We start from the raw sequence: 23,947 nt of genomic DNA, 5'->3' as shown, positions 1-23,947 counted from the left end.
GGGTATATCAGTTTCAGGTTTCACATCTCTCTTACTAATGATACAGAATAAATCAGCTTGGAACCAAAATGAATGCCTACACTTCAGCGTTGGCGACAACTTTAGAGGTAGATGGGGTCCTTGTGTGCCTTATATCAGCATGGAGTGGAATTTGTCTTTTCCACATTCCTGCTGAAGAGAGACTACAGGTGAATTATGGCAACAGTGAGATAAAAGTTAATTTATTCACACCAGTGGTACGGCACAACAGCAGACATAACATGACCTTTTGAGCCGTCCAGATTAAGTGTGTAGCTCTGCTGGGACAAGAAGAAAATTAACAGTATACCCTCCTGCGTTAACCTTGTACTTTGTGATATTGCATGGCTTGTCTCTTAGCTTCCAAGTGCAGAATCAGCAAAAAGAAAAAGAAAAAAAAGAGTGGTTCATGACCAACTGAGTTTTCCTGTTGTACAGTTTGGAGGTGAATTGATTTAAGTGCGATGTGTTCCGTTTTTATCTATTAATTTTTTTTCAATGAATGTTAATGCACTTTGATCTTTGCCTGCCAGTGACTAACTGCTTAAGATAGAGTTTACATTTGGATGAACCCATACTGTGGGGTTTCAGTGTTAGTCTATATAAAATGTTACTCGCCAAGTGGTAACATCATATTTTAATTGCAAACCTAACCAGAGCAGCAATGTAGACAATAAGGAAAACAGCTTCCACCATGTATTTTTTCCTTTTATTGTGGGAAAAAAAAAAAAAAGAAAGAAACTGGTATCAACAAAATGTGCAGTCTGGTTTTTTTAAAATGATGTCATTTTTTGTTTATATTTGAAAAAAAAATGATAGATTGCTGTTAATAAAAAATCATTGCTATCAAACAAGTGAGATTGAACACTGAATAACTATTACTGAATATTTTAGCTGTTTTAACTCAAATGTGTGTACAAGAACTGCAATGTGTAGATTTTGAGACTTCATGAAAGCCCCTTGATGGCCCTGTTGGTAGCCAGTACTAAAAAATGACTTTTTGGCCAATAAATATTTAAGATCCACCTTGACTGAATGTTCTGGTCTTGATTCTGCTCAATGGAGTATCAACTAAGATTCTGATGTGTTGTAGGAACTTTTTATTGACTTTTTTTTATAGGATAAAAATGGGGTCTTCTCCCAATCACTTCAATACAATCTGTGTTTTGTTGTAGCCATCTAGTGGCTGCCAAAGAGACTACAGGCACTTCCTGGAGCAGTTTCAACCCTCAGTTGAGGTGCACTGTAAAAAGAAAAAGTTTGGAAAACTCAGAATTTCAAGGCGAGAAACTTAAGTAAAATTTTCACCTATTCTAATTAACTTTTTTTTTAAGGTTAGGCTTTGAGTTTATCCAACTTAGAATTTTTACTTCTGTTAACTTATCACAAGTTAGAGTAACATATTATTTTACATGATCACAACTCAGAATTTTCACTTTTGTTAATTTACTCTAAGTTATAATAACTAAAATCAGTACGCTGTACCCACTTAGAATTTTCAACAGCCTCCTTCATGTGACTTTCTTCATATGAGAAAAGAGAAGGATTTCTGGGGAATTTTGACCTTAATAAAATGCATGCTGGGAAGTATATACAAATAAGCTAACAATGTTTCTAAATAACTTAAATCGATGAGTTAACAATCCATCTGACATTTTATAAACTGAACTCATGATTATTACTTCTGAAAGTGATAATTAAACAATTTAATCTTGAATCTGACAAACTCAAGTTAAAAGAACTCTCTCTATTTGTATTGAATCGTAGATTAGAATTCTAAGTTTTCAGGACTCCCTCACTCTCGTTGAAATACGAGACAAGCTTCATTTGTTGGAAAATTTTCAGTTTTTTCTCTAAATACTGATCAAGTTTCTAAGGCCTAAAAACCTCTAATTATTATTCATTCCAAAGAATACAAGTTGCAGTTTTTACAGTGTGGTTTCCACTTGTACACACCTGGCTAGACATCATATGACTGCTTGGCATATGAGTCTGCCTATTTATTTATTAATTTATGAACAGATAGAGTGAAGCTGTCACTTCCTGTTTTTGGTTGAGGCCCCTCCTTTGTGCTGCCAGCATCAATCCTGCACAGCTGGCTTAAAATGGACTAACACATGGAAAAAGCAGAAATAGAATAAGAAAGAAAATAGAGGTACCTAAACTATTTTGATATTTTGATTAATCATGTTTGTTGCATGTATTATATTTCTTTTTTTCAGGAAAAAATGCTTAACATTCCCCAAGTTCCAGCTCTTCAATTTTTTCGGATTTGCTGCTTATTTTGTTCTGTTTAATATTTTTTGGAGCATTGGTTATAGACAATGCTGTGATGGCCCTTTTTCACTAGTTTCTGATGTTTTATGGACTATTATCAGTTAATCAAGAAAATATATGGCAAATAAACTGGTAATAAAAATACTTGTTACTTGCTGCCCTAAAAGAAACTGAGAATGAGCCACCGTTCACAGCAGTGGTTTGTTACTATAGTTCTTAAACTGTTCATGTAAGAAGTTATATCCTGTATAGACAAGTAATGTCAGTAGTCTATTGTTTGCCCATAAAGCTTTCAGCAGCAGGCAGCTGACATTAGGTGACTGTAATAATAAATAATGAATGTTATTTACTGCTGTAAAGTTAGTGTACTTAAATCCTTCCATGGAGTCTGAGGGTGACTGCTACAGTAGACTGCACATACAGTATTTTCCTACCACAGTTGTCCATGGGAACATGGATGAACTTTGTGATTAGAAAATCTTAGCTGCAATGATGACATATTGCCAAAATTATATAGCAGAGATACTGTAAACCTATTATATAATTACCCATTTAAAGGTAATTCAAAGGCAAGTTGGCTATAAATATTCTCAAATCAACTTTTGATGGTGTAAACATTGTCGAGATTGTGCAGTGTACAGTAGTTGTGGATGGAAATGATTGCTTTCTCTCTTGGCCATAGTCATGATCATTTTTGGTGTAGTGAGTGATGCAGGGATGTTCTTGCCATGCCGACTGAAAATACCTAGCAGGTATCACACATTGCTACTTTGCATTACTACGAATCATTTGGAGGCTGCAAATCTCAATGAAAATCCTCTGAGATGCTTCTCAATCGAAATGCACATTCTTGCTTCTCCACCCACTCCACACTCCCACAAATGCAAAAGCACACACACACACTCACACATCCCAAGTGAGAAATGAAATAATTGGACTCTGAACTTGTATAAATCTGTAAACCGTAAAAACTGTAAACATACTACCATAGTTGGTAGCAGGATGAAGATTTGTTAAATGCTCTGTGTGCTTATTATTTATTTTGTCTACAATATTGTCCAACTTTATTTTTTCTCCTTGAACATTTTACTGCTAACCATGAAATTAGGGGGGAAAGTATGTTTCTGTGTCCTAGTTACTAAACAGACTCTGAAAAGATGACTCATTGGTATTGTTTTCAACTATTGACCTAGACTTGTTTGAGTTGTTGTGTCTGTTGTGCTTCTTTACTGCTGTTTCGAAAATCCTTGCTTTTCAGAAAATGCACAAGGTTTATCTTTGTGCACTGTGATAGAGGCAATGATACATTTAGATACTGTATAAACACGGATATATAAGCAAAAAAGAAAAGTGTCATCATCATCAATTATAACTAAATTTTTTCTCTTCATTTGTATAATGAAACATGTTTTACTTTACTTTTTTACTCAGTTTTATCCGTTTGTGTGTGTGTGTGTGTGTGTGTGTGTGTGTGTGTGTGTGTGTGTGTGTGTGTGTGTGTGTGTGTGAGTAGCATAAAGGGCCCCACTTTCCCGGAAAGTGTCTGGACCAGCCACTTCCCTTACCCCACCACAGCTGTTCATACAAGACGCAAACATAAAATGATACAGGGCAGAGCAAAGAAAAACCCTAGAAAAATAAAGTGTGAACAGCCCGAATCCTGAGACCCTCCCTGTTTTAAATGCTCTCTCAGGCAGAAACCAAAGTTCTGCTGGCAAGCAAGAATACACCACCAGCCAAGGCCCTGACCCAGCTGAATCTCTAACCAAATACTTTTAAAAGAACAAGAAATGCCCCTTTCCTTTGAGTGTCCTTTGTAAATTGGCTGGCAAGTTTTTGTGACCTTTGATTTGTCTTTATAAAAAATGATTGCAAAGCTATTTTCCCCTCTTAGTTACTACATTTCACATCGACAGCCTTTTACTATAGCTCTTTAAAGCTTATACAAAATACACAATGCACTTGTTTATTCACATCAATGCCAATGCACATATGATTTAGTGTAGGTCCGAAGTATGCTCATCATATTTGGATGAATGTCAAAACCAATGTTTAAAATTCCACTTTAGCTCTTCATCACACACAGCTGGACATCTCAAACATTTTAACGAAGGCATGTGATCTATTGGTATATTGGTTTATTTTAACTTGCTTTTCATCCTTTCTTAATGAAACTTCATCTTTTTCCCAAATTTGTTATCTGTGTTGTCTTTCTTTGTTGAAAATGTACGTACACTCTTTTAAAATTCTTTTTAACTCCTGAAAAAGTGGTCCGTTGCCCTTCCTTAAGTAGTTGTTCTTCATTGAGACACTCAAAAGGCTGCGGGGGACGTAGAGTCAGACAGACAGTTTCCTGATTAGACTTCAGGGAGAAAGTTTTAGATGCGGAGATACAGAAAATCACAGCACAGTTCTTTGCCCTACTCTCAATAAGCAGAGTAATTGGGTTCCTGGTTTTTGTCGGTTCCAAAATAATGCTTTTAGCATTGCCCCTGCCCTTTGCTCCTCTCTTTGACCGTGTTCTAGAAAGTTCATCTCTATGTGATAAAATGGACAATCAAGTGTCACATTTTAAACTAGTATGATAGAGTTTCAAATGCCAGCATACACACTTTTCAGCCTTCAGTGTGTCTGGAGTGCAGTGGAAAAGGAAAGGGTATTATTACATTGACATAATCTCACAGGGAGGCTTCCAGGTCTTTGTGTTGGATAGATTGTGTGACTTTAACTTCATCTTGTTTTGGCCATACTGCTGTTTTGATTGATGTCAAGATGTTGACCTAAGGCTATTGCCAATGCACATAGTGTGATGATGAATCACATACTGCAGCAAAAGGGTCAGACCGCAACCTCTAGCATGTTGGCTTTTATAGGTCATCTCTGGCATGCCACAGCGCATCACAGTGAAACAGTTCCTGTCGAAAGGGGTGTCTTTTTTGCAAATGCAAAACTCCAAAAGAATCCGTTTTGGACAAACTGTGGGCGGAGGAAGTTGGGTTTGAATGTCAAGTATCATGTGTCTAGGCAGAAGCTTCTTGTTGAGTTTGCAAACCCCATCATCTCTCCTTACTTCAGTCCTTAGTGTACCACCATCTGGCCCACAGCTGAAAACTATTAAGATCTGCTGGAACTTCCTCTTCACCATTCCTCCCGAGTTTGAAGGCAAGTAAGTAGCTTTTATCTCAGCTCTGTTGTTGTTTGTATGTTTCTCTCCATAGATCTTTTTTTTTTTTCTTCTCTCAGTAAAGGGGAGCTGTGTTTTTCCTTGATAAAGAATGTTAGGGTGCTGCATTTGATCAGTTAAAGTGCCAGGCTGTGAGAGAGCAAGCCTGGCTTTTAGATTAGACACCAAGACACCACGGTTGATTCAACTGAGGAATTCTGGGACTAAATTCATAAACAGATTGTAGTTGCAGTGTTTTACGTGCTGCGCTTGTAGCTGGGGTGAGAGCAAAGTGAAGAAAACAAAAGATCTTTGATGTTTTTCTTTTCTGAGGCATTATGTTGGGACTGCAGTGAATGCTCTTTTTCTATCCCATGTTAAAAGCCTGCTGCCTTTTTAGTGCATATGGGTCAGTTTAGTGTGTGGCTGAGAGGCATTCATAAATGGGACGTTAACCTTGTTTTCCTTCTGTCTTTCTCTTTCTTTTAAACATGCCTTTTTAAACATTAACTTTCGTCAAACTTCTGCTTTGGATTCATTTTCTTTTTTAAATTGTTGTTTGGGCTTAGGAGACGACATCACAGGGTTAAAGTAGGTTGTGCTCATTTCCAGAAAGACTCTTTCCCAAGCTAAATTCCAAATGTTTGAGTCACTGAAGGTGAATTGTCAGACTCTGGACATGGTTATAGCTGTGCATTTTGTAGAATATTTTAAGTACGTGAAGTGCTGGGTCGTGTTTTTCACTACTTTTACTAAAACTTCAGAAACACAATTAAGACTACATATTATGTAAATATAAGGGTTTATATACCTAAATGTTTTTTTTTTTTTTTTGGTATTAGTAAGTATCACTTAAGACCGTGGATCAGTATCTTGTTAGCATACTGTAACTGCATTTTGTGGTGTTAATTACCATTTAATTACCATTAAATTGGTATTCCTGTGTCCATCTCCATTTGTGATTAGACATAATAATGTTGTACCATTCATAATAATGGAGGATAAGTGTTGTGTTAAGTCAACTGTGTTGACTGGGACCACAGTATACATGTGTGCAGATTGCGCATGTGTACTTGTATGCAAACACTCTTCTGGTGATGAATTGAGCAGACCTAACCTGGTACTTCCACTGCAGATGGTAGACATCGAAAGGAGACTTAAGAAGTTTGCAGCTCAGTGTCAAGTCTTTGTGTGGGTGATTATGTCTTGGGGTTGGCTGTTCTCCCAAGGGGGTGCTGTTGAATCACCAGACAGGAAGCTATTAAAACTGGCCGAACACTGCAGCTGTCAATCAGAATGAGTGACATCACAATCAGGTGTCAGGAGTGGCATTGCATTACATCACAATATGCCACAAACAAACAAAAAGGTAGCCAGACTTCGTCTGCTGCCAGACCTTTTTGCTGTGGTTACCAAAATGAGGCCAGCCCTCAAGCATGGCTTTAAGAAATTAAAGCTCCTAATGGTGATTTTAAGGATGTCCTAAGCCAATCCACAGGGTCAGGACTGGGGCCAATTAAGTATTGAAGATAAAAATTCTGATCAATTTCCAGTCCTTTGTTTATTGTCACCCATTTTACTCTGAGAATTCCAGCTGTCAAACATACCTTTTTTTAATAGGTTTCTTTAAGTTGTATTTTTCAGGTGTACTGCACCCTTAAAGTGCTGCTTTTGGTTAAAAAAAAACTTTTTTTATGTCCGTGATGGAAATTAAGAGAAGCTGTCCAAATCTCCTTCATACTTCCTGTCACAAAAGATCCCCACTGACATTCCTCTCTCCCTAGATTTGATTAAAAAACAGAAAATCATGACACTATATGCTATACCATAACATATGACTATATAACTATAACTATAACATACCATAACACCAGAAACCATTAAAGGGAAGCTGTATTTTGCTAATGCTGTGCTCCTTTGTAGCAAAAATATTTCTATCTTGCTTTAGAGATGAATGCAACAGTGCACTTACATCCAAAAGCTGGTTCTCTAAAATCCTATAGCTAAGTACCAATGCAACCACTGCCAAGGTTTAAATTTGGTAGTCTAGATACTGCAGAGTAGCTTGGTGCTGAGATCTGCAGAATCTACTCTCCCTGTCTTTGGTGAAATGTAAACAATAGTAGTGTCCTTGTTCATCTGTCCATGCAATCCTTTCAGCTTTCAGCAGCAGCACGTCAGACCTGTAAAAGTTGTCTTTTTACACAGTGGAGATATTATGTTTTGGCAGACTGAGGAATGTCCCAGTCCCCACCCTGAAGCTTGGTTCATTTAAATTTTTTCTCCAGCCCTTTCTAGGGCCTGTGTTGCAGCAAAATATCCCATTACAATGAGGACCTAAATGCATTACATTTGCATCTGCAAGCTACATTTCCCTCAGTTGTATGCTATGTAGCAGTTTGTGCCTTATTACTGTATTTACAATGTAAAGCTAAGGGGCTTTTCATTTTTCAGTTTAAGGAGACAGTTGTTTATCATTGCAGAGCCTGTTTAACCAAATTAAGAAATAATTGGAGCTCTGTCTTAGATGTGTATTTTTTTAAGGATGGTTTGTTTGTTTGTCACCAACTCCTCCCAGCAGTAATAAAAATATTTTACTTGACATGACTACATCATTTTGTAGTGGTCCCTTACCACTACTAGTGCAAAACTATTCGACCATTAACGTCCTACGATATAGTGATCAATTTGTTTTCACAATCATCAGTTTTTCTCATTTCTCAGCCCCCAGGCTATTGGTCAATGATGCCTTTTACATAAAAGCCTATTTTCTGAACGGCATCATTTATGTCAAACCAATAATTGGTGTTTGTGCATCATACAAGGCACTACACAGCATAAAGTTCCTTGGAGTTTACTGCAGTGGCGGGTGATGAAACGAGCCAAAATTTATCTTGAGAAGCACCCACATTGTGATAGGAAGGCCACAGTACCAACCATCTAAAATGTGGTCTCATTTTTAAAAGAAGTTTTATCAAAGTAACCCAGTAAATTTGATAATTAATCTTTTTTTTTTTTATTGCAGCTAAAACAATTAGAAGTCACTGAGGTAGTGTATACTATACATAGGGGTCATAGGTGTCATCCATATTCTTTTGACCCGGTACATGAGTTGGGCTTGATCCAAAGTATATTCAGTCAAATCTGGTCTGGTAGGGTACCGTTGTATTCCTCCGGGTCTCACGTGTGTGCATTGTTATGTGTGAGCTGACATCTGATCACATGGTGTGTAAATGTCATCACTGAAGAAAAATGTGTTTTCTGATGCGAGATGAAGAGTGTGAACTCTACTGTTGGGAAAAATGACTCGAATTTTAACACTTTTCAACCCCGGGTGCTTGTAAATTCGTAGCACATTATGATGCGGGGTCCATTCGGGTCCCCTGCATTATGGATCAGGTCTAATTATCCATAGGTGTGTTTGAATCCGGTCTGACTATCCTTGGGTTTCTTTTGGATGAGGCTTCTGTTTTTGAAAAATGAGTTTATATAGGTGTGTTTCATCAGATCCAGAATGTTGAGACCATTTGAACCCATGAAGACCCCCTAATCAATGTATGTCTATGTATGTAAGCTATCATGATTTGAGATAAATACCGGTAAGCATGATTAATCTCTTTGATTTGATTTCTCTTTGATTTTAAACCTACCAATGTGTTAAAGCAGTTCTCAATTTCACATAATTTTGCAAAGAATTATGTTAAAAAATATTCAAGCCTACATGAACTGAAGGTTGCAGAAATATTTCCCTACTTTATAGTCTTTTGCCTTAAAAAAAATGAAATTTCATGTGACTACCCATATCCAGTGGATCCTTTTGGTTGTTCATGATTAGAGCTAACATAGTTTTTATAAACAACAAAATGTTAACGACAAAATTATAGCCGTTTTTTGGAGGACACTACATGTTGCCATTTGGGTCTTAGGCATGAGCAGGATTTGTTTTTCTATTCACTACAAATGTATAATGAGTCAGACTTCCCGTGACAAATGGAAAATGCCAGAGATGGAAAAATTCAATTCATTTTCTAAATTGCCCAGTCACAACTTAATTTGCTTGCAAAGGCAAAGATTGAAATAGCTGTTATGGAGCAGGTCTTGCATATTTTCCCACAGCAGAAAAGTGAAGAATATTGATTGTGTAGCACGGCGACAGATACCTACTCCTGGACACTTTGCCCCCACAGTCCGCAAGATTGCTGAGCTCTCACGGGGAATTGATGCAAAGGCCTGAACACAGTCAACGCAAAGAGTCACATTTTCAAGCCGTTGTGGAGTTGGACATTTTGCATTTGTAAAAGAAATTGCTCCTTCCTCTCTAATAAAGCACAGTGTGGATCTGCTGTACCAGTATCTGTGTTAGGGCATGTCAAGGCTACACTGCTACTACTACAGTAACTTTCAGAGAGAGAAGAAAAACTGAGCACATTCATCTCTTACCTCATTCAGACTATTTCACTAAAAGTGAAATAATAATGTGCAGTATACTATAATAGAAATCACCAGTCTTAGACACGTGCTATGCAGTAAAACAGTAAGGGCAGTGAGTACTTTATTATCAACACTACAAGGTCAGGAGTACAGACTCGCCAGATGATGAGTCCAGTGTAAAATAAGGTAGTTCAGAGGGACCAGGATTTTAATTTGAACTAATTCTGAGAGATAAATATTGCCTCACTCCCTGAAGAAAACTTCAGACTGTTTGTTTGTAGACTTTCTGCCTTTTAGTAGAGTCTTGAGGTCAAAGCCATTTTTAACTCCCTTCTTCCTGCTGCTTTTCCAGGTGGAATATTGGCACTAACTCAGGAGGGACCTCAGAGACGCACATTTTCCACTATGAACCGCGCCTTCAACCGGAAAAAAGGTGAGCAAAATAACTAATGCTCATTAAGCTTATGGAATTAAGTAAAGCCTATTTTAGCTGAAACAGTGCCACAGACTTCTTCTCTCAAGAAATCTGAGAGAGGAACACTGTTGTTTCTATCGCTTTAGTCAGTCTTTGCTGGGCCTGATAATGCTGAACTTCCTCAGTGTGTCCTGGCATCTTAGTGTCAGTGGGCGCCGTATACATTAATGTATTTTTTAAAACTAATTTTAAATGTTTTTCTCTGAAATACAAAGAATTTCTCTACATGTCATCGCAAGAGATAAGAGAGGCTCAAGAGTTTTATCTGGATGAAGCCCTCAGTGTTTCTGTTTTGATTTAATGTTCATCAAGATTTAGAAACTCATTTGTGAATCATGTACAACATTTTTGGTGAATCTACCATGTCTGAAATGGAGGATTGGAATATTTTCTCAATTTTAGCCCCATATAGTTCATTAATTTGGCAGGACTATGAAGTCTTCACATTTGAAAGCTCCCATGAAATAAACAAAAAAATGATTTTATTTTTCAGATAAAAATCATGCACTGTGCAACTTCAAATGCAGTTTGATCGACAAAGGCTGCAATAAAAAAACCCAAACAGAAAATGATTAATTCCACAAAGCTATGAAGGACAACAAAACTCTCAATACAAGCAGAATACATAACAGCAAGAACAATGAAATGTTAGACTAGTCATAACAACATATACATCCTGCCATGCCTTTGCCTAAGTTTTAGAAAGTTAAGTGATATTTTGCCTGTTGCATGCATGCTCAGTGGACCTTGATGATAGATTGTCACTTGTGTCATAATGCAATGATTAATTCCTTTTGACAAAATGATTTTTTCACTTTCCCACCAAATTTGACTCCAATTGTGGATAAAATGTTCCTATCATTCGGGATTATTGTCTGATATGCAACATTTCATTTGCTGCTGACAACCTCCCACATGAGGTTTAACAAAGGTTTATTTGCCAATGATTTCACAATAGAGTAAATTATTCTGTCCCTGTTGAACTCTTAACATGTCTAAAAGAGGATAATTACTTTGTGTTGTTGTTGCTGTTAATGTTACTCCTTTCCATTATGGTTTTATTTTTGTTGTTTTGTAAAGCAAATTGTTTGTTGGTTTATTTATTTTATGCAAAAAAAGTGGTTTGGACAGAGGCTACAGGATAGTTGCTGGTTGTCTCTTGTTGTTCTTGCTCACTCTTAAACTTGTAAAAGTTGCACTTAAAGAGCCATCTGAATAGTCAACATACAGTCCAACATGTGTATAAATGTCCAACAGTTTTTATTTCTTTATCATTTTTTGCACATTGCCTCTGCTGCTTTTGGCTGAGAGAGTGAAGGCTGGCACTCACAACAGATCCATTCCACTGATTTACATCCCCCTTTATCTCTGCATCTGGCTGGGTTTTTGGACTTCCATCACATCTGGCAGGTAATGCCAGCAGGGATCTTGAGCATTTTTATCTCCTATGTTTATGGCCCCATGCTCTTGGACGTGACTTGCACTGAATAGTTTGACTACAGAATTCATGTGGAGCTTTTGGTAAGCCACAGAGCTGTTTCTGAAAACATAACTCAACATAACATTATATACCAGCAATGTAACCTACTCTGAGGTTTGTAGCCAGCTGTGTGACGGTTAGATGCAGAAAGCTGAAAGAAAAAAACACTAACCAGTTGCCTATTATTTTATAATACCAATTATATCTGTTTTAAGACATTTAACACAACTTTACTTTGAATAATAATTTGTGTTCGATATTTTTTTTCCACAAAAAAAGTAAAGTTAAACTTCCATCTACTCGTTCTGCCTTCTTGAAAAATCCAGAATCGATGAATATTTTTCACTGTAAAAGTTTAATGGCTGGACACAAGATGTCACAAACAAGTCCATTGTCAGTGTGAGTACACTGGAGGTTTCAAGTTTCCTCATCAGTCTTGTGTAGGTTGCATACTCAACAACGATTGGCTTCCAAACCAGTTGTGATTAAAATAACACATCTTAAATTCAGATTTAAGGTGAGCACAGAGAAACTTTTCCACTTCAGCAGATGATTGTGAAAACAGCCTTCTAACGTCAAACTCTGTTCAAGTGTCTTACAATAAGAAAAACACATTTTTGAGTGATAGGGGACTCAAGCAATATGTATTAATAATACAATGTTTAATGTTAGTATAGAGAATGGTCTCCCGTTTTTACAGCATCATTACAAGTATACTACCTCTTCGAATATGCAAAGGTTAGCTTTAAAACCTTGACTTTGATATTTACAGTTACAGTGATAAAAAAAAAATTGTCGATTGTCCAGTTATAATGTCAAACTGTTCTGGTGATGTATTAAGAAACTGATAGACACATTAATTCTCACAGTTATTGGAAACACACTGAATCCACAGTGTGTATTTGATATCAGAAATGGAGGTTAGTTTCATTGACGGTTACAGTAATGGGCTGCATAGTATCTGAGTTGATTGAACTGATATTATAGTTCTGTCATACCAACAGATGGTAGCTGAAGATTAGCCATGTTAGTGCAGAAGAATAGCCTAAATATAATGGTCCAATGTACTGTCATCATATAGTAGACAAGGACAGTGCACTGTTAGGCAGCAGTGGGAACCAGCTTCTGAGGTATATTGGTGACATATTTTCTTAGTTTTACATACAATTAAACATACACTCATGGTCATCTGTCTTCATAATGTGTGACAACTGCTGGAACAAAATAAAGGACAGATTTTCCATGGTCATTTTCTTATGCTTTATCTTGAACAGTGACCAATTTTGGAAAGGTCATTAGCTACAGCTAAATGATAGCTGGTGAACTAAAACCAAATAAAGTGGATGGATAGACTATTCTGGCTTGGTCACAGAAAAGCATTAGACACTTATTCATCACAGCTCATCATTTTTAAGCAGTTTTTTTATTATTAAGGTCAGATGCCCTCTATCCATCAGTGTGATTGTATCAAAAAAAAGCATTCATACAGAAAATTATGTAGAGGATTCACAGGCTTTAATTTTCTAATGGCCATGGCCATGTTAACTGGTTTGCTGGACAATATAAACACCAGTTTAAATACCGCTCAGCTCAGAAATGTACCCTGAAACCATTACATGACACATCATTAATGGTTTGTAATATGATCAGAGCACAAATAAGTTGATGGGACTTTTTTATCCAAACTGTAATTTATGCATGTCTGATTGCCTTGTACTAGAAGGACACTATGATGTCAAAGGAGGGTCTAGAGCTGTATTTGCCATTGCCTGAATTCCTGCTCTAAACATGTTGACATATAGAGCAATCTGACCATGCCTATGAGCCTTTTTTGGCTCTGTATAATCCATGTAAGCCCGGAATGGGCCCTGACTTTCTTGCTACCAGCAATATTTGCTGCATTCGATCCTCCTTTAAATTGAGTGAACTCTTTCAGCGCCTTTACAACAGAATGGAGACGTGGTTTTACATGAATTTACAGGGGCAAAAGCATGAACACTTGTACAATATAATTTAATCTAATTCAGTAGAACCGCATTAAGATCTACCATCTTGAACCTTATAATTTTCAGTTGTTACTCTCAGAAAGGTTCAACTTGCGAGGCCATACATGTAGATTGCAGTGTTGCTATATTGAATAGCATTAAATTGTAGCATTAATTACTATACATGAGACACAACCTCAAGCGAGTTTCTGTCAGAAGATACCGTAAATATTTTTATGTCATTGCAAAATGTAGAATAGCCTTTTTTGCATCTTACTTTGGCCTCATACTGTCTCTCAAACAGTATTTGACAAATGGAGCCAGACGGGATTTTGTGCCCACACAGTCGTACAGTTTAAAATGCTTTATCTCAAAGTAACACTGAAGTGTGGTTTTGGTTCTCACTGCATGGAGGCCATTTGAATTTGTCTTCTGCATGATGGAGAACTTTGCATACCCAGCAAATTCGTTGTGTGTCATTGATTGAGCGCTGCAGTGAATTAGGCTATTGCCTCCCCACTGGGATGAAAGTGCCACAAAGAAGACAACCACATAAAAGGAGAAGACATAAGACAATAGACAAAGAAGTGGGGGTTTCTTTCTTTAATTTGGTGGTTATTTGGAGGATGCCAAACACATCTGCTTAGGTACATTGTAACTGCTCTGAGAGCAAAAGTACTTGTTGTCCTGCGGTATAGGTGGGCTCTGAGAGATTCTTCTTCTCCAGTTTATAGTAAGACTGCTCTTGCATATATATTTTCTTGTTTTTTCTTCTTTTTTTTTCAGTGAAATCTTGTCCTTGAACTCACATACAGAACCTTTAAATGTGAAGATGAATATGTAGTAATATATAATGTTTTTTAATTGGAGGACTATAGAAAACTGGACTACTTGTTTTCTTTGGATGCATATGTCATTGACATGAGGACTATTTATCATCCCAATGCCTGGATTCACAACAGAATGTGAAGTAGAACGATAAAGAAGTGTGACATAAGGCAAAATACAGCTGTTAGCTTGTAGATAAGGGGATACTGTTTGTGATAAAGGTCTAATAGATCAAACCATCAATGAATCCACAAATCACCACAGTGTGCAGGACTTTTTTTCTGTACATCTCCAGTGTGTTACAGTACAAATGTGTGGTAGATCAATAGATCTATAATGTAATTTTTTTGCTCTTAAAGTTACTAGTTAATGTAATAATGAAAGTCCAGACAGCAGAATCGCCAGTGCCTGAATCAATTCAAAGCTTAGTGAAATGTGCTGTTTTTATGGACTGCTTACCAAAGCATGTGAAAGCAGTGACATGTGTTACATCATTTGTGTAATTTGTAGATGAAAACCATCACTAATCAAAAGTTTCCTTTCATTTGCATTGCTAAGGAATGGGCTTTTATTTTTAGCTAAAGGCACCCATGGTTTCCTTTTATTTTTTCCCCCACACCAAACAATTAACCATTTATATCTGTCTACTCTGTTTAATTAGTGCAGGTATCTGTGGGCAGTTTTTCATGCACTAGTCTAGAGACTCGCCAGTAGATCAGGAGGGAATTTGAACAAGGAAAATGCAAGATTAAACAGCCACTGTTGGAGAAAAATTTTTATTATATTAGCACTGGTATACTATTATATTGGTATATTAGTATACCCTTTATTAATCTTCTTACTTGAAACAGTGAATTGAAACAAGCTTTTTAAAACCCAGGATTTTAGGATAGATTCTCTTTTAGAAAGCAAAAGCATAATGTTAAACATCAAGATTCATAATGGATTTGTCTAGTAAAGCAAATTATGAAAAACTCTCAGTGGTGCACAAACTTCCAGTAATTTATATATACAATATATTAAAGAACAGGGGGTATAACGTCACTGTCTTGCAATATATAGGGGTTGGAAAATTGTAAAATACCCATTTTCAAAACCTTGGGGTGTGACAGCAGGAACATGAAGGTTGCTGGAGTGTAACATGCATGAAGGACTTGTGACCTTTATGCTTTCATGCATCCTAACTGCTTTTGCAGGAAAGCAAGAAGAAGAGATGAGTAATGCAGTCCCTGTCTGTAGAGAAAGTACACTACAGCGTGACAGTGAAGCACTGACACTTTTCAGGCTGTCACCTCTTGAATTCTCCCTTGCCTCCATCCCACTCAACCTTACAGAGTGGCCTTCAGACACCACGACTCATCTTTATGCCCAAACAGTTAATCTTCCTTTCTGGCGACCCGGACAGCACTACTAACTTTTGCTACTTTTGGTGTGTTCATGTAGTTGCCATTTTATGCAGCAAAGAGCTATCAAAGAAGTATACCCCCCACACACATCCCCTCCTTTAATCAGAACAGTGTGTGCTGACGACTTGAAAAAAAGTCAGCCTACCTGCCATGCCGCTGTGTCAGCCCTCACCACTCTCCTCCTGACTCTTTCTTGGAATTTACAGTTTCTTAGCCTCCTTAGCTGTATATGAAAGGAGATACATCATCCCTCTATCATCTTTGATTCAAGAGTCCCACTAGGAAATGGATTGGGCTTTCAAGGAGACTGTTGCAAGGTTCATGTAGCGATAATCTCATTGCACAGCTGTTAAGAAAACTTAAAAGGAGGACAATTTAAGTAGAGGAAAGCCTCCAAGTTCACCATGCAGTGTCTGAGAAGTGAAAAAAACGTAACACCATCTTTTTGTGTTAGAGGTTGCTGGCCTGTATTTTTGTTTATTTCTTGCCTTCAAAATGATTCCCAGAAAAATAAAACAAGTCAGGAGTTTGCCTATTGGTTTCCTTGGAAATAATATGGTGGATTGGCAAACATAAGCGATCACAATTAGACAAATGGGGTGCACCAAATTAACACTAAGTAGAATAGACTTTGAATTCATCAAGCCACTTAGCCAACAACATCAATGCAAACAAAGTCATTACAGACTTCTGCACAGGACATGGTAAAGTTAATTCACATCGTTTGCACCTTGCAAAGTCTTGATTAATGCAATCAACCTAAAGGAGCTGAGTGCCCCAAGGTCACAGTCATGCATCTTTTGTCACAAGATTCATTAACTGGCCGATAAGCCAATTATGAATGGGAAATGAAGAAAGAAAATCGTCTTTAATCAGTGGATGATTAAGAAATGCTGAAAACGGCATGATATGATGCTTTGGATTGTGCCATCCATGACTTGTAATGATCTCTCAACCACTGCTCATTTTGGGTTCGTTTAATCTTCAAAGAGTGAGGTTGAGGTTTTGCCTTCATTTATTATGCGTAAATTTGACCACTAGTCTTTCTGTGCACTCCGTGTTGTTGGTCACAAACAGCCAATGTACAGACTACTACTGTATAGATATTAGGTCTAGTTAGCTAGCAACATGCTTGCAGGCTGTGCCTGTTTGTCTGTTTGTGTGACAATGCAAACCCTCGCTGAGCTCATAATTTGCTAGGAACTTCAGTTCTGTCGTTTCCCCCAACCCGAAGCTTCGCTCCATTTGCTTCTTGTCTTTATACGTTCTGAAGTGGAGTCATAGAGCTTTGGTTACAAGCAAGCATATTTCTCTAATGTTGAAACAATCTCGAAATTGCAAAGATGCACCTTCACTTTAATTTGTCCCACTTAGAACACATTCACATCTTTTTACATCCATGTCTTTCCATTTACTTTGAATGCAATGCGCCGCCTCTAAAATAAGCTTTGCGTTCACACTGACCACATCTTTACAGAGATGGGCTAGTGGCCAGTAGTTCACATGTATACCCCCGACTTTTCCAGTGGAGCTGCTTAGTGACCAAATCTGTTGTGGTGGACTGTGGTTGTAATTGGCAACTTTCAGGTCTGAATGTGTGTAACTGTATCGAGAAGAGAAACAGTTACTAAAAAAGAAAGCATTGAACTCAGTGAGACCTCCCTACTACATAAATATTTCTGTTCGTAAGTTTAGCTCTTACGTTTTCTTTGACATTAAAGTTTTGTGTATCTGCTTTGTTGTATAATATTCTTCCTCAAACACTCACTTGTGTGAGATCTAACTACTTGTGTAGCTGATTGTATCTCTGCCATACCATATTGAATGAGGTCATTGATTGAGACTGAGTGAGCTGTTTGTTTCATTTCAGATAAATCATGGATGCACACCCCGGATGCACTGGCCAAGCATTACATACCCTACAATGCCAAGGTATGTGTCACTGTCAGACTGTTTCGTTGTAGTGAGCATTGTCAGAGCACTATAACTGTATTGTAATTATACACAAAACGGCTGGGGTCATTCTGTTGTTAAACAATGGTTAGAGGCTTTTATAGTAAAAGGAACACAGAGAACAAACCGAAACCTTTTAGTGCCAGTGTTCCATGATGCATTTCTACTGAGACAACAAGGCCTTTCATTGAGGACAGCAGCTCACAGTGTGTGGCAATGTCCAGCAAGTGAGCATGGCTGTCTCTGGATAATGTTGTCGCAGGTTGAAGCTGCATAAAGTTTTCTCAGTTGGCGCATGATGAAGCCACCAGTACAGCCCAACATCCTTAAGCCATTTAATTTCCACATTGTCTCATTTAAAATTGACATCTTCAGCCATGACTTTTGGAGCTTAAATGGTGGTAGATTTTATTTTATTTCCCAATACACCATAAGTATGAACTGTCAAAAAGTTGATTTTCCTTTATTTATCTTCCAGAGCAGCTGTTTTCCCTCAGTGCTGTGATGAAGGAAAATCCCCTATGTCAAACTTTAATTTGAAAGAGTCTCTCTTTTTTTTCAACCTCTTGATTTGTTAATTTTTTTAATCAGCATGTCAGTTAGGGGTGTTTATGTAAAGTGACTCATGTTTCTGTCAAAACCAGCCAAACCCCTGATCCTGACGCTAGAATAACTTGAAAATAAATGGCTCACTCGGTCTTGACTATAAACTTGGTCTCTTACAAAACACTTAAAATACCCAACAAACAAATCTTGGAGGACTGTTTCACTTGGGCAGCACTTCCCTGTTAGAGAGGTTTTCTGCTTCAATTCGACAAAGAGTTTCTCTCCTATGACGCAAAGACTGTCAGCATACATCCCATGCTACAGAAATGTTATGATGCATCCAAGGCGGAATAGTAAAACTACCGCGTTCATCTAAACTGCTAAAGCTCCCTTACTTTGTGTAGCAAAGATGCAGGAGGAACTGGCAGAAGACACATCTCTAAAATCAAAACATATTCTCATTTTCCATATTGTCTGCATATTGTCAGCTTTAACTGAGTTGCCAGTTTGGCTAAATTTGCGAAGATCTGAGTACACCACTCATCGCTGTGCTGAGTGCTGAGAAAGTGCTAGACCTAATCTCCTGGGTTAAAGCACTTATGATAGTTGAAAAAAGGCTCAGTTGGCAATTCATTGTACAATCTCCCAGCTAGTTAGAACAGAGATGGAGTTCTTTGCCTCAAAAAAAGTTTTCATGAAAATGAAATATTTTCATCTATTGATTCAACAATGTCATAAACGTCTTCTGTGTCTTAAATTATTAAGATTTGACGGCACTACCAAACTACCTACTTTATTTTGCCCTTTTAATCTTTTCCTCTAGGCTTTCTGGAACTTAACCTGAGATGAAGTATGTTTTGTGACATGTATAAAAAGCAAGGCTGTACTATCGATGAGAAAACTCAGGTCACATTATCTGTATTTTTCTGGCAAGTTGGGGGTTTTACAATTAACAGTCAAAGCTTACACATGGTGGGAATTTTTAAGTTAATTTCACTATTTTTAGACTTAGTGTGTTTAACTTTAACTACTTCAAAACCAACAAAAAAAGAAAGACGTAAAGGATTCAGTACTTTTCCACCATAATTTCATTCATATAAACAGCATTTAAACCTTTATGTTGGGAAATAAAATGGTAGTGCTTTTAGGACTTCAATTTATGATTATTTTCATTATTGAATATTGTGCTGGTAATTATATTGATTAATCGATTCATTGTTTGGTCTGTAAAATTTCAGTAAATAGTGAATGATACCCAGTATACTTTTCTAGAGCCCAAGATGATGTCTTCAAATTGCTTATTTTGTCCAAAAACCCTTGAATTTACAATGTACTATCATCTAAAACTGAGAAAAACAGCAGAATCTGGAACCAGAATGGCATGATTGGCATTTGTACTCAAGTAATGACTGAATTGATGAATCAAATAGCAAAATAATTGCTGATTAAATTTCTGACGGTAAATCAAATACATTTTTAGCTCATTTGTTATTTTACAGGTCTGTTCTTTTATCTAGAATTTCCATGGACGTTTCCTTGAAAGAACTATGTAATTTTGTACTAATACTAGAGAAAATAGAGACACAGTTATTTAAATTAATTTAAGTTGTTGAATTCGAGAGACATTTCCTTAAAAGAACTGTTTTATTTTAGTTGAAACTTGTAGAAACTGTCTGCTGCTATCTGCTGACTACATAGGTAAAATATTAAAAAATCTATCAATCAAGCACTTTGGGTGGGTTGGGGTCTGTGGTATTTCAACATACCTCAGTATTTCTAAGATCCTGAGTACATCCATGCTTGAAAGTGTCTTGTTCGCATAGAATAGATGTCCAAGTGCTCTGCTGTGTTTGACTGTAGCTATACTGATACTAGAAGTGCAATGCGAAAATGCATCTTGATTATTGATTAACCATTTTAGTCATTTTAGTCGAGAAAATAAATACCAAACACTCTCTTTGTCCTTAATGGATACTAAGGGGCCACACAGCATGTATCAAGAAACCCTCCAACACCCCCGCCTCTACATTCCCAAATTCCACACCAAAGCAAGACCCTGTCATCAGCAAGTCACAACACCAAACTGAATGTGTCAGTCCAGGTGGCATTTTCCTGTTTTGAATTTTAATTAGCTTTATGTTCTGTTGTGCTGACAGTAGAGACTGTAATCGAATTCTATAGCCCATCTGTTTTAATGCCCTGCCACTCCTTTGTTCTGAGATGTCTTTATGTATTTGACTGCTATACACAGCTGCTATTGATACTTTTTGGGTAATCAACAAGCTTCGTAATCAACAAGTGTTGATTATCTGAATATCTGAGCTGCTGAGATCCGACATTAACAATCATATCACATCCAGAATTCACTTCAATTGCACATGACACAGATCCTGCCCTTTCTAAAAGCTTGTCAAATAAATAAGAGAACCTTTCGATCAGGAGGACTGAGCTGTGCATAGAAAATGGGTTGAAACTCAGTTTTCAGCTCTTCACTTTTCATCCCAATGAACTTTTCAGACCTGCCACAAGGTTGAAGTCTGTGCGTTCTCTGTGCAAATTTTTTCTAATTTTTTCATTTGAGACTGCGCTGCTGAAGCGTGAATCCCCACCGTGGGGAATGACGGCCAGGGTCGGTTCGTTTTTTTTATGCTGCATGCACCAGTTGATGGATGAGCCTCCGAGCTTGGTTATCCTTGTGAAACATCCCAAGTCGTAGCCCAGAATGCACTGGTCAGGAACAAGTGCTTCTCCATTCTATTCTGGGCATCTGTCAGCGGCGCTCTCGGACATGTCCTTAAGTGTGTGGAGTACATTTGTCATGCAGCTGCAGAGTGCTGACACTTTTGTATAAAGTCTAAATCTGCTTTCTGGCTCTATTGATAACTGGCATTTTTGTATTGTTTCTGCTGTCTCGTTTCATTTAGAAATGTGGAAAGAAGTTGAAGGCTCCATGTAGACAGAATTATAATGACTTATACTTGCAACAAATATTGCTGGTTTAATTAGTTGCATAGTTTGAGAGTTCTCTTAACTTCTTAGTTTTTTATATTGGTCTCTGGGATCAGCAAAGTCTTTTTTTATTTCTGTCACAAACACAAAATAACTAAGAGTATTAATAAATAATTGCTCAATTCATTAAAAACCCTAAACATTAGTGTTAATGTGGGTAACAGAAGACAAAAGGGTTTTATAGAGGCATCAGACGAGTGCAAGACGAAACAAATCACTTGAAGACTTTGGCATCATTCCACCTGCAGCAGAAGGACAATAGTCTGTGAGGCAAACTCCAAAGTGAATTGGACATTAGCAATGCCAAAAAAGCTTCACACAGATTTTGTTGTGTCGTAGAGACAATTCATGTCTGTCTATGCTGTTTGCTCTGTTCCACTGGGAGACATTGTTATTTTGTTTTTCCCAACCTTGAAGGGGCTGACACCAATGTCTATGAAGTTGATACTGGAACAGGCTCCTCACATTAACCTCAGGAGGCACTGAAGCAGTGCGTGTGACTGGAACAATTACTGCTGTTTCTGCCAGATGGCAAGCACCATGTTCAGGCATAAAGGTTAATGGCTCCATCTGTTGGAGAACGGCAGAAGTGCTGCGCCAGTGTGGTTATGTCTCTGTGTTTGTGTGCGTGTGTGTGTGTGCGTGTTTTAGTTACGTACATGCATTCCTAACAGGGATAAGGCACATGCATTGGCACCTTCGTAAACGAAATCGTTTCAAATGGCAATCTCATGTCCCTGAATGGTGCGAGCATGAATAATATGATCCAAATGTTGTCTACGTGCATTTGAACTACGAATAAGAAATACCAGATGATACTGTCTCAAATGTCACCTGCAATTGGCAGGAGTTCAATCTTAATGCAGATAGACATATGCGCTGCTACAGTTTATGGACTATTTCCCGAGAATACTTTCCTTTCCTTCTTCTTTTTGTACCTTTTTAATGCACCAAACACTTGCATGTACACTTACTTGTATAAACAGTACTTTATGCCTTTGTTGTGTTACTGTCATATCATAAATGTGCAAACCTTTTGGTCTCTTTCTAGTTCCTTGGAAACACAGAGGTTGAAGCCCCAAAAGGCACCGAAGTTGTAAAGGATGCAGTCAGAAAGCTAAAGGTAAGGCCAGTCCTCAGAACAAATTGTAGCCTAAAGGATAGAAGAGTGGTTTTGAGAGGCCGGATTGGACAGGAAACTCAGAGCAGAGGGGGTGGGAGTGAGTGACAAATGCTCCCCTCCCTCATTGCTTACCAGCAAGGTGCCCTTGGAGTTTTTCAGTTCCCAAGTGTGGATGCTTTTAACTGCCAGATGAGTACAACACTTTGCTCAGTCAACCTTCCCCAGATAAATGTAAAATTCAATAAAACAGATATTAATCTGCTATGCAACCTGTTGTTTAAGATCCTGAGCTTAAATCCTTTAACTATAACATTTTTTCTTGATATACAAACACACCGTTTTTTACTTAATGAATCATTTAGGTACTTTAATATACAATGTCAGACATGTGATAAAAAACTCGTGACACTTAACGCTCTCCACAACTGGTTCCTCATGTGAATTAGATGCTGCAGCCTACATTTGCATAATAATGGAGAAAAAAAGATTTCTTGAGACCATATAATCTTTTCATAATATGTTAAACTGCTGTTGTTTATACCAGTCACGTAAACACACAAGTGTGCTATAGAAATATATGTTAATTAATGTATTAATTAAAGTTGCACTAATCATACACTAACAGTGGTTTAAATAGCTATATGTAATGTGAAAGGTGTCGCTAACTTTATCCATCTGCCATTTAGGGCTTCTAATCAAGTTATTTCAGAGCTTGCTTGCCTGAAACTGCCTAATGTGTCTGGAAATGACAGTGGCTGTAGCAAATGTAGAACTGATGCAAACTGCAGAATTGGAGGAGAAATCTCTGTGTGTCATTACAAGTGACCCCTTTCAGATTACACATAGTAAATTCATTCCGTGTTTATATAAAAATATTGATTATCGCAGCTTAAAGATTTTACATGACAGTGCAGCAAAAACTGACTTAAGGTGGACGTACAAAGTGTTTTGAGTTCTACACCAGACACTGGGTTTCATGCCCCTTTATATTACGAACAGTTAAGGTTTGGTTTTCTTTAATTAGGACAGAACTGTCCTTAACCAAGTAGTCCTAGTGCCACACACCAGGGAAATGCCCAAAAAAAGCTCAGTGGGTCATTGGACTGTCCTGACAAACACTCGATATTTAGGGTTATGGTTTTCTGGTGTATTCAGGACACAGTTTCATTAAACGTCCACGGTGAATAACACTTAACCTGATTTTCTTTCAGGACACATTACTACTCAACATTAGTAAAAGTTAACTGAACTAG

At 37.5% G+C, this 23,947-nt stretch overlaps 1 protein-coding gene across 2 annotated transcripts in view; it reads left to right on the top strand.

The window, feature by feature from the left end:
- Positions 1–23,947, top strand: part of gulp1a (GULP PTB domain containing engulfment adaptor 1a) — a 65,766-nt gene that overhangs the window by 33,038 nt on the left and 8,781 nt on the right. The window contains exons 3-6 of one of the 2 annotated variants that reach the window (XM_040148844.1): positions 5,371–5,461; positions 10,242–10,322; positions 17,934–17,995; positions 22,623–22,694. In XM_040148844.1, the coding sequence (XP_040004778.1) occupies positions 10,295–10,322; positions 17,934–17,995; positions 22,623–22,694 (162 nt within the window). In that variant the 5' untranslated portion in view covers positions 5,371–5,461; positions 10,242–10,294. Of the gene's footprint in view, positions 1–5,325; positions 5,462–10,241; positions 10,323–17,933; positions 17,996–22,622; positions 22,695–23,947 lie in introns of those variants that run through there. The other variant, XM_040148843.1, reaches the window with a different exon arrangement.

Source organism: Xiphias gladius, chromosome 16 (assembly GCF_016859285.1).
Source record: "Xiphias gladius isolate SHS-SW01 ecotype Sanya breed wild chromosome 16, ASM1685928v1, whole genome shotgun sequence".
NCBI classification, from domain to species: domain Eukaryota; kingdom Metazoa; phylum Chordata; class Actinopteri; order Istiophoriformes; family Xiphiidae; genus Xiphias; species Xiphias gladius.
The sequence above is the reverse complement of the archived record's forward strand: the minus strand, read 5'-3'. Positions and strand labels throughout refer to the sequence as shown.